At 37.8% G+C, this 11,923-nt stretch overlaps 1 protein-coding gene across 1 annotated transcript in view; it reads left to right on the top strand.

Moving 5' to 3' along the window:
• Positions 1 to 11,923, top strand: part of ARHGAP15 (Rho GTPase activating protein 15) — a 373,794-nt gene that overhangs the window by 42,893 nt on the left and 318,978 nt on the right. Inside the window, exon 3 of the mRNA XM_009279645.1 lies at positions 8,315 to 8,389. Within this exon, the coding sequence (XP_009277920.1) occupies positions 8,315 to 8,389 (75 nt within the window). The remainder of the gene's footprint in view (positions 1 to 8,314; positions 8,390 to 11,923) is intronic.

Below are 11,923 nucleotides of genomic sequence, written 5' to 3'. Positions count from 1 at the left end.
TATTTCAAAGGAAAATGACACAAATTAAAATGAAACTTTATTAAAAAGACTTTTTTACTATCTACCTTTACTGGTGCCGTTGTTTACCATGGGATATTTTATGCAGTACGGTATATATGGAATGTGCATTGAGAGTAAACAATTTTAGACAGGTCTGGATTTGATTCACGCTGCTTTCAGTGTGATCTACCTTCGATTTTTATACACCGTGGCCACTGAGTGATGTGCGGTGCCCAGGGTAGTTTTAAGCTAAGCTGGGTCTCAGAAGCAGGCTAGCCTGGCAAGCAGTATAAACTAGGCTGTGCTCTGGTTCACGTGGCCACGGCCATGCTTGCTCTGATGCTTGAGCCAGTTTGTTTCAAGTTAGCCCGGGTATCCCTCCACTGCCATTGGCAACGTAGAGCATATTCTTACACAAGAATCTCTGCAATTTCCTTGTATCGTTCCATTTGGTTCCCCCCCCCCCAGTATATTCCCCCTCCCTTTGTACTTCTGGCACATCTACGTCCACAGGTGTTATTAAGTGTAGGGTAGCATGTGGTGTCCATGCTTCAGTGCTATCGCAGAGGAAGGACTTCCTACAGGAAAAAAATGATCACTTTCAGTATTTTGCAGGCTGCCCATCTAAGCCCATCATTGCCTGGCATCTACACACTAAGGGCAAGGATCCAGCGAACTTGTGAGTGGGCACCATGCCATCTGAACAGATGGGCATGGAAGTAGGCAGCCAGTAGACCATGTATGTGCATCAACTGTGGGTGTTGAGGGCAAGATTCCCAGTGGAGAATGTCCAAACAGCTGTCTGGCCTGAGCCAACATGCCTACGACCAAGCAAAAGTGCCATCCCTAAATCCTGCTGAGTTGGATTAACCTTCAAAAATAAAAATTGCTTCTGCAGTAGCATAAGGTGAGTTTTTGGCTCGTTTAAATCCGAGAGAAAGAATTAGGTAGGCAGGATAAAGAGATGCACTAATGTAGAGTCCACTAGAGAGGACTGTGTGTTTGTCTAGGAATATTAATAATATTTTATATAAGGGTATTTATATGGTATACAGTAACTGATGACTTGCAGGAGTGTGACATCAATGTTAATTATGCTCTTTCTGTTAAGATGGTCCTTTCAGGAGAGACCGAGCTTTTGAGTGCATTTTGATGGTAGTGTATGTGCTGGGTGTGATTTTGTAAAGGCAATTCTTTTGGATTTTTTTTTTTTACATTTACTTACTAAGTTTTAATGTGTGGCTTTTTTTTTCTTTTCTTTTTTTTTTTTTTTTCCCTTTCCCCTCACCCTGAGAATACTATTCTGGGGTGCAATTTCAGATCAGAGTAGGTGACACAATTTGCTCTCATAGCTGAGTTCTCACATTTATTGTCTTTATTTTTTCTAAGATCCAGAGGGGACGTGAAAAGATAATCTATCATTACTCTTTGTCTGTATTAACTTTGATTTTTACCTTTTATAGACATAACATCAAAGAACACATTTTTGCAGACGTAGATGTCAAAGACTACTGAAATACTGATGTCTGTTTTGTTTTTGTTCCTGCTGTTTTTACTCCTTATTTCCTCTATCATTGGTGTACTACTCATCTGTAATTTTACCAAAGCACCTGCAGTAGTTAAGATTAATATATTCTAATATCATGGTGAACCAAAAGTAACAACTGCATTATGAATAGAAAAATCTGAATAGGCAACTTATCGATATATTTTATTTTATAATATATATTTTTATGTATGGCTAGATGAATACTGTCACAGTGTGCACGTTGCTGTATTTTGTTACATATTACAGGCTGTAACAGAAAAGGCTAGTACAAATATATAAAAAGCCTCACTTTAAATGCTCTTTTCTTGAATCAATGAGTATTGTATTTAATACAATTAAAGCATATTGCAGCTTTGAGACCAGGTTCCAGTTTGATTTCTGGGTGGAAACCCTGACGATTAGAGGCAACGCAGCTGTTGTTCCCTTTGTGATAGTTTGATCCCCAGGTACGCGAATCTGAGCGACCCGCAGTCGAATTTAGAGCAGTTTTAGGATTTCTCAAACTTATATGGGTGGTAAGAACCTTTTGTGGCTGTCTCCTCTTCCACATATGGTTTTGGCAGATCTCCGACTCCTGAAAAGGCTAAAAATGAAGCCAACTACATCAGCTGGGACTCCCTCAAAGCAAGGATCAATTGGACAAATTTCAAAGTCCATTTGAGTAGCTAGAGAGGAACAAAAAGGGCTCCCACTCTAGGGAAAATCTGCTCCTGGGAAACAGCAAGCCATTAATGGAGAAAAGTACCTAGTGCCTGATGTAAGTTTATCCTTGGAGTTAAAATATTAGCCCAAATTGCATACCTCAAATTTGGAGCATCCCTCCAGCAATTTTGGGAAAGAAGGTGACATAGTTTCAAATAGGCCATGTTTTATAATCAAACTCATGGTTATTTATTCTCTGATCACAGAGAATCCATTCATCTTAACGCTGGCTGAAATTTAAACTAGGATCGGAATAATTATTTTACTCTTATTTCATGAATGAAACAGCTGAATAAATCGAGATACTCCTGCAGTAAAAGTGCCACGGTGCTTGTCTGCAGCAAGTTCTGAAACCAGGGAACATGCCCACGTGATTAAATTGCCTTGATATAAAATACCTACCTTCACAGGCTCGAATACGAAGGAGGACCCTCGCACTGTGGGAAAGGTCTATAGGATTCTGATTTATAAGGGAGCAAGAGGTCAAGGGAAGCAAAACCATTATCATTATTTTCACAGACTCTGGAGATCTGAACTGAATATAGAGGGCAGTGTGCTCAAAGGGAGACATGCGGGGGGAATGAAACACAATCCTGCTTGCTTTTTTTTTTTCCCCCCACTGACTTCAGTCTGCAGATTCTGCTGAGAGTATGTCACATGTAACAAACTCAAGCCTGTAAGGACTGTGAAGTGGTTTTCTTATTAAATGATGCATAGAGAGATTATCTGGTCTGTAGCCAGCGCACAAAAGCTCCATCCATGCAAGTTCCTATTCCCGAGCAAAGCGTTTGGTCACCTGCGTAGTAACGAGTTTTTGGGGGCCTGGGGATGGAGCTGGAGGGTGAGGGGCAAATGAGGGCTGGTGGGGGAAGGACTGAAAATGCATTTTGTGCCTCTCTCTCCTTGCAAGCCTTAGGAAAAAAAAAACAACCCAGTGAGAGCTAATGTCACGTTACACTGCCTTGTAGTCTCCATTACCTTTTCTTCTGAAGAAATCTCTTTGGGACAAGCAAGGAGGAAAAAAAAAAAACAAACCCATGTGGTTTTAACGTAACCCTCTGGAGGATGGTGTTAGGAGGGCTCCAGAGCAAGCCCAGAGCACCAGTGGCCATGGCTGCGGGCAGAGAGCCCGCTGGGACACGGGGAGCTTTCACTGGGGCTGAACGGGGTCTTCTGTTGAGCTATCGCACAGCTCTAATGCACCAAGAGCACCCAGAGCAGCGGGGCGGGGAAGGGGATTGCTCCCACTGTTTCTTGACAGCCTCCATTTCTTGAGGATGGACCGAAACCCCTTATCTGCTCAGATGACAAAGGAGCATCTCCGAGCGGGGAGCCCCATGGGATTTTCTCGGTGCCTTTCACAGCAGAAGAGAAACCATATCACAGCAGAGCTGTTTCCAAATAATTTCTGTAGATAACAATGGACTTGTCATACTGCCCAAGACTGGATCTTTAAAACAGAACAAATCAGTTCAAGCACGGCAGTGAGTGAAATGTTACGCGATTTTCCTTTCTCTTGCCATTGCCTAGGTGTCTTTCAAGGGATGGGGCCATTAAGAAATGCTACAATACATTTTTGTTAAGTTTCTCTATCTAAGCAATTATGAGCTGTCACTGCAGTATGGAAGTGACTGGAAATGAAATGACCACAGATCACTAAATCAGGTATCACCCTCCTTCTCTGTTGAGGGAATGGTTTTCACAAAAGTTTATGTGACTAGTTTGTACTTTTATTGCAAACTTTCAAGCTGCCACCAGTAAGTTCGATCCTATAAAGAATGGAGTGTTCTGGCCCTGATCCAGAAAAACACTTAAGCCCGTTGCAGAGTGCTTTGCTGGATCAGGTCCAGAGCGGAGCAACGTGCAGTAGTAGGGGTTCAACAGTAGGGGCTTTCTCTCTTTTTTGGGTGTTTATAAAACGAATCTCCACATACATGATTGCAGTGTGGGTAGGATGAATCTAAACAATAGTTAGACCCCTAAAAAGAAAGGTCAAAGCATGAACAGCGTGACAATTATTTTGATAGAAATCAAAACAAAACCTCCATGAGAACCTTCTCCTTGGTGGAGCAGTACGGTGATTGATGGAGAAAACAGCAGGTAGATGTCATCCCGGGGTTTCTCATCCAAAGCAGAGCTCTGCTGCACCAGGTGCTGCTTGTTTGAGCAAACTATGGTTTTCCCAGGCTACTTGTAGGTGACGTTTGTGTGTAAATAAGCTGTGGTGAATAACTTATTTGATAATCGTGGAAACCACTTAGAAATGTCTTACAATTATCTTAATTATTTAGGGATACAAGTGAATTCAGAATGGTGTTGCAGGAAATAATTGTCTGTGCTTTGCACTAGAGCACGCTGTCTGGGCCTTTTGAGAAATGCTAGTTGGTTTTGTTAGGTTTGGTTGAAATCAAAAAGAAGTATGCTGCTTCTCGCTGACTAGATGAATTAGGTCAGACATATGCTTGTAATGGGAAATAAAATCCCAATCAGTCCTCCAAGTCTCTTTTTAAATCAACGCCACGCTATTTGAAGAGAACAGCAATGAGTTAGTCGTGATGAATTCCCACAAAAAGAGGGAGAACTTAAAGAACAAATGGGAACACAGAAAGAAATGAAATTAACATCAGGTTATTGTATTTTACTTCATCAATGTTAAAACAGCAGTTGTCAGATGGTTGTCCCTTCACGCCGGGATACCAGGCATATGTAATGGAGGCTTTGCCTTTGTAGAAAGGATGATGACGGATTAGTGCTTAGATGCTGGAATAACTCCGGTAGGAGATGGATACCCTTTAGCTAAGGGAAGGGGGGGGCTGCTGAGGCTGAATTTAACAAAACCAGACTTGCCCACAGACTTGCAAGCGCTCGCAGAGTGGATTTTTAATGCTGCAGGTGACATTGTTGCTGACTGAAGAATGTTCATCAAATCAGAAAACTGCTGATAAGCTGCCTTTCCCAAAAAGGGATCTCACGAACTTCTGTAAATCTCTGCCTTTCATCGTACCCTGGGAGGTGAGGTAGAGGACTTGTGACAGATATTATTTAGGTTTTTCTTCAGTAGATGAGTGTAATCGAATGGAGCTATAGAGGGGGAAAAAAAAAATCTCAAAACATCTCCTTTATGGTCTATCTATTAAAAACTGAATGAAAGAATGAAAAATAATTGAGCCTATATTTCCCTTTGCGCATATTTTGGTACACCACTGAAAATTGTGAGTATATTGAAACATGAGTATATTGACTACTGTCACCCAGGTTCTGCTAAGAACATTTTAACATTGAACTGAATATATTGTAAAGGAAGTGATATGACTAACTCATTCAGCAGTATTTGCAAAATACATTTAAGACCAAATTTGTATAAGGTCTGTTGGAGTTTTATAAAATCAGTCTTAAAGAATATATTGCCTCTGTTATTGCTGAGTTTTTTCAAGCTGTTTGGATTCACTTTTTGAAAATTCTACTTCTAAACCAAAAGGCTGATTGAAATGAGTAAGAGCTTTTTTGAAGTTTCCATTAATTCCATTTGTAAGCCAAATATTTGGGGTGTTTTCCCCAGAAAAGCTTGATCTTGGCTTACATAGCTCTGGATTTTGGTTGTATTTCTGTAACTAGATTCAGACTTTGGAGCTTCAGGACTTTCTTGCGTGAGATTACTTCGTAGCCCAGCAACGAGCAATGTAATTTCTTTTATTTTTGCCCTGTAAGAGCAACACCTTTTTAGCAAAAGTATCACATTAAATAATCAGGTAGGTCTATTCTTTCTCCTTGTACACATGCAGTTTTTCTTAATATTTCTGCTTTGCATACAGCAAAGAGATTTTTAAAGAACATAATATCATCCATAACTGGAATTTAATTTTTTTTTCCCCTTTCATACTTCCTGGAAATCTTACTATTGTCTTTTTATTATACTACCACTAATAATTTGCTAGTACTACTAAAATAGTTTTTTTTTACTGTCTCCTTTCTTTGTTTGGTTGTGGACAGACTTAGTGCTTCTGAATATTCTTTTTAGCATGTATCAAATGTGAACATTTCTTTTGCTAATGCTCTGATCGCTGAACCAAAGCAGACCAAAAGCTCTGATCAGTGCTGTACACTTCACAAAGTTGCATATAGGGCCCCCAACAGACACGTATGATTCCTGGAGAGAGCAGCTGAATGTTAAAATAGATACTGTGGAGTGGTGGTGTGTCTTGTTATTTAATTTGGATGAGTGAAGAATATATTTTAGAAAGCATCGCTGGGCAATATGCTCTGTTGTATGTTAAGGAATAATTAGAATGGGGGATCTGGGTGAGAGAGACTTGCTATGATCTAGACCTGAATAGTTTATTTATATGTCTTGAGCACTATAGAACCTTCAGAGTTGTTGAACAGTAAAGATAAAGAAAAAGATTAAATTGAATTAATTTATTTTGAATTTATATATACGTGCCTCTGCCTGCATTAATATTAAGTTCCATCCAAAATATAAATAGAAAGACTGTAATCTTAGAAGTTCTCTCAATAGCATCAGCAAATCATTCTTGTTTACCCTACATGCTAATAAAACAGGAACATGACACTCCTGAAAACAAGATTGCAAAATACAGAAAATGTGGTCTGACATTTTTTTTCTCCCCAAAGGAGGGACTGCCACTAACTAAAGTATTTCTTATGAAAGCTCGATTGCTTAAGATGCAGAATATTAAGAGAGAAAAACACTTTAGGACACAGCCATGTCACCAGCTGTTACTCACCCTTAATGAAATTGTTAAGTGATATTCTTCATAAATAGGTCAGAGAAACTTTTGAATTGTGAAGATTGTTTTATCTCTTTCTTTGAAATGTTTGTTAAATTTAGAACTGGTAATTCATTAAGCTCATTAGCTCTGACTTAGGAGAGTAGAGCAATATCTAGGATATAGATTTCAAGGCTTAAAAATGTTAGTGCTTACAAATAAACATGAAAGCAATGTGTAGAGAAAAAATATGGGATCATAATATGTTTAACTGTTTTTTGAGCGTGGCCCTCTGGATTAATTAAGAACATTTTCTATATTCAGACAGTTGAATATAAACAGAATACATTATGACTTTTGGTTAACTCTGTTTTAATAGGGAAAAAGAGAATTCATTATGATGAATACAGTGGAAACTAGTTGAGACTATATTTTGTTGTTTGCTTTTTGGCTTCAGTTAAAAGAGGAGATAATCACCGAATTTTACAAAAGCCCAACTCCAAATTATATTATTATTGATTGACATTGAATATAAACACTAAAAGTTTTTAATATATATATATATTTATACACACACACTCTTTTGGGTGACCTGTTCTTTGTTGCAGATTTGTAAGGAAGTAAAATGCTGTTGAGCTCTGCCAAATGCTTGATTTGTGATGCAACTTTCATTTAGTATAAATAATTTCTGGTATAATGTAATAATTTTCCAGAGTTAAGTCACAGATGGTTATACTGGCTTCCTCCTAAAAAATGAGGGAAATGGAGGAAATCAAGGACTCGGTACTTGGGAACAGTTGTGGAATCAGAGTCCAGCATTGCTGTAGCCTTCCAGTCATGGAGATTTTAGAAATAGCCTTTAAAGCAGTTTAAACGTGCCAGATATATTATGTGTTTGTTCCCAATTATTTTCTGGTTTCTTCATTGACTTGCTTTGTGGCCTTGAGGTTATAATTAGCATCTTTCCCATTTCTGTAAAATGGGTTGAAGAGTACCTAACCAGTTAAGCACTTTTTTGAGATTCCTGATGGAAAAGTAATAAATTAAAATGATTATTATCAGCTGGTTAATTTTTATGTAAATTTCCGATGTGACATCACAAAGAAACACATTTATACCAGAAATGTTCAGACTTCAGTAGCTGTACATTTCAAATACACAGGGCTCAGAGGAACACCAGTTTTCACAGAAGTGCAGTACTGCATGAAACCAGGCTTCCGAAACTCCATCCAATGCATGCTGTGCATGTCCAGTAATTAAATTTGTTGGTCCATCTTTACCTGCATGTATTTGAAACCTCTCTGAATTTAAATCCTTGATCTTTTTTTTTTTTTAGGTAAATCGTCATAGAAGAAATCATTCCCAACATAACTTAACGCTTACAGACATCATTAGTACACAGGACCACACGGTAAACAATTGCTCTATAGAACTGATAAATCACTCTTGTTATTTTAAATGTTTATAATGTAAATGTTACACACGCTTTACTAAAGAATAAATACATGAAGCTTTGGATGCCTCAAGATGTTAAGGGATTTGAGGGACTTTGATTAATCAATAACAAGAATTATTTTAGAAGGTACAATGCAATTTATATAGCTTGACTTTGCTGTTAATTCAGTTGTACTAGACTGATGTTGCATCAGTATTAATACTTGGTGTAAAGGAATGCGACCATGTCTTTGTCCTGTCTTTGCCCATATTAAGGTGTTTTTAATATTAATATCATTTTTTATAAGTAAAAGTGATCACAAAATTTAACAAAATTTTCCTTGACATTAAAAGAATCTAGAGGGAATGAGAAGCATAGAGGTTTTTCTATTAAAAGAAAATGAATATGCAAATACAGATTCATCAAAGAAATGTTGATATCAGTGGTACTTTTACCTATGCAAACTTTTTAGGATTAGGTAGGTTCAGAACCTTTGAATTCTTCTAAGAAAATTATAGAACCTATATATGATATAGCGATAATTACTTTTTCTTATAGTTTCTAATACTGTTAGCTCATGAGTCTCTTTTTTTAACTTAGAAACTCAAATATTTACACATACATACTCTTATCTTTGATACTCTTCTAATAATCAAAATAAAAAAAAAACAACCAAAAAACAAAACCAAAACCCCACACAATAATTCCATTTTCTTATTTCTATGCTAATTCTTCAGGGCATTTTGGGTCATTTTTCTCAACCTTCCGTATGTTGAAAAGGTGCAGGAAGGGCAGCAGCTTAACAACAACTGATGATATTTATTGAGACAGAAACAGCAGAGCATATCATTAGGATATACTTGGTATTCTTTTTAATCTAATATCATCCATTTGCAGAAGTATTGTAAGTGGATCCTGAGTTGTCTTGGAAGTATTTTCTTGAAAACACGTAGGACAGAAAAGGGGATATTAACAGATGTTAAACAAGGGCAATATAGCACCCCAAACAGAGGTTATAAAAATATTGCGGTCATCCTAGAAATCTTTTTATTTGTCTTTGTAGTAGAGTTGTTTTTTAATGCCATAAATGCCCTTTATACTAATTACAAAGAAAACTCTGCACATTATCAATTAATGAAGACCATGCTAATTTTTTTAAAGACAGCACCTGTACTAATTCAATTAAAGCAATATATATGAAAGTTACTTTGCTCAGCACTGAGAAGTCTCATATTAACTGAAGATCTTGTATTTTTCAACTGTTTAATTTTGGGCTGTTTAATTTAAAACAAATAGCGGATTTGAGCTATGTAATTTAAATCAGGATATTTTATGTGCCCAACATTTTTTAGTGGATTTGATATTCTAGCTCAAGACAATTATAAGGAAAATAAGACTGACCAGCAATAGTTTCATCTGGAAGCACATCCAATTTTTAACTTCCCAAAATGTGTGAATAGAGGTGATTCAGATCTGATGTTGAAAATGGTATTTGCCTTTAGTTTCGGATTGTTTAAAATAACAGTTTGGGAAGGGTGGTTGGTAAACTTTGAAAGCATGAGATTTTGGGTCTGATTCAGAGAAGCAATCAACAGCTTGAATGGTTAGCCAATGCTCCTCCCAATTTCTGTTTCCAGATGGATAGAAATATTAAAAAAAAAAAAATAACCTTTCTCATATGTTGTTGGCATCGCTGGCCCTGGCCAAGCACCAGAAGTTTTGTGCTACAAAAATGAAGGGTTAGGGGGAGAAAAAAAATAGCGAAAGATGTAAGAAAATTTCTATAAAAAAAAAAAAAAAAAAAATAGGTGGAGATGAGGACTAAGTCCTATTTTAGCTCTAATAATTCATCCATCCATCACTAGATAAATAGTGACATGACTTTGCATAATAATCTCTACGTACTTTCTTTCTGGGTTTTCTATGGCAATGATATGCATGCCAGGAATCTGCATGAGATATGTACAAATTATAGAAAATGCACACACTAATCCTCACGTAGCCATTTGAGAATGTCACCTAAATCATTGTCCGCACACCTGCAAACTTTTTCATAGGTACAAACAGATATGTACACAGCATATATTTCCTTATGTGCTGTATACCAGCAACAGACAAAATCTAAGGAAATAGTTAAACCTATTACAGTCTTAATATCATGATATTTTGTATAATCAAAATAACAGATATGTTTGATTTAAAAATCCTTATGTTGCATGTTAAAGCATGTTTTATTGCTATTTAATGGCTTTGCAGACAGCAAAATTCTATTGAAATTATTACAAAATCGCCTTGTGATACAATTTACTATAAAAATCATGTGGAGTTACAATATCCTGGTCAGGCACTGACTCAGTAGTGTTTGAAAGGGGAAACAGACCCACTCTGAATTACAATTTTGTTTCTTTTCCCATTAGTGACACAGTTGGGACATCCTTAGCTAATGAGATCTGATGAGATGGTAGGTCAATGGGTTTGGCTGAAGACCAGTCGTCTTGTTTTGATTGGTTTTTAATTTTTAAATATAAATTTACATAGCCAAAAAAAAACCCCTTTCCCAAATTGTGTATCACAGCTATACAGGGGATGTTTCAGCAGATCATAGAGAACCAAGCGTCTGCAAGGGCCTCTGGCTTAAGGAAAGTGTGTGCAGAGATGCAGAGGAGCACAAATTAAGAGGGAGAAATGAAAGCAAAAGACCAAGCCTAGGACTTGCTTCTAGTATCCCAAAACTCAAGCGCAACCTTGATACCCTGCAACCAGGTTTGCAGCCTCCTGTATACCAGCAGAGTCCCCAGCCTGTTCTGGCACTACAGAAAAGGGACCACGTTTCAGTAATAGCAATAGCAGAGTATGGGATCTACAAAGGTGATATCAGGCTGCTAATATCAGATACTGTTTTTTATAGGTAGTAGCTGAGGTCTTTGCCTTTTGGGGTGTATTTTGGAAAATGCACAATACAGCTGTGCTTTCCCTTGTTTATCATTCTAGTTACAGATTGTATGTCGAGAACTGACAGAGCCTCTCAATTTGGTTTTCTGCACCATACTATGAGATAATTTAGTGCAGCTGGAAACTTGAAGACAAGTTCTCCCTGCACGTGGATGCACACACTCCAGTGAAGTGTGACCTCTTAAGGGCTGTGAGGGGTGAGCTCATCTAAAAGACAGCACCACTTAAAAACATGATGCCTTGTAGCATCTGTCCTGGTTTCAGCTGGGATAGAGTTAATTTTCTTCCTAGTAGCTGGTACAGTTTTGGATTTAGCATGAGAATAATGTTGATAACACACTGATGTTTTAGTTGTTGCTAAGTAGAATCATAGAATAGTTTGGGTTGGAAGGGACTTCTAAAGGTCATCTAGTCCAACCCCCCTGCCCTGGGCAGGGACATCTTCAACTAGATCAGGTTGCTCAGAGCCCCGTCCAGCCTCACCTGGAATGTTTCCAGGGATGGGGCATCCACCACCTCCCTGGGCAACCTGTGCCAGTGTTTCACCACCCTCAGCAT

The sequence above is a fragment of the Aptenodytes forsteri genome, unplaced genomic scaffold (assembly GCF_000699145.1).
Source record: "Aptenodytes forsteri isolate BGI_AS27 unplaced genomic scaffold, ASM69914v1 Scaffold11, whole genome shotgun sequence".
NCBI lineage: Eukaryota > Metazoa > Chordata > Aves > Sphenisciformes > Spheniscidae > Aptenodytes > Aptenodytes forsteri.
The sequence above is the reverse complement of the archived record's forward strand: the minus strand, read 5'-3'. Positions and strand labels throughout refer to the sequence as shown.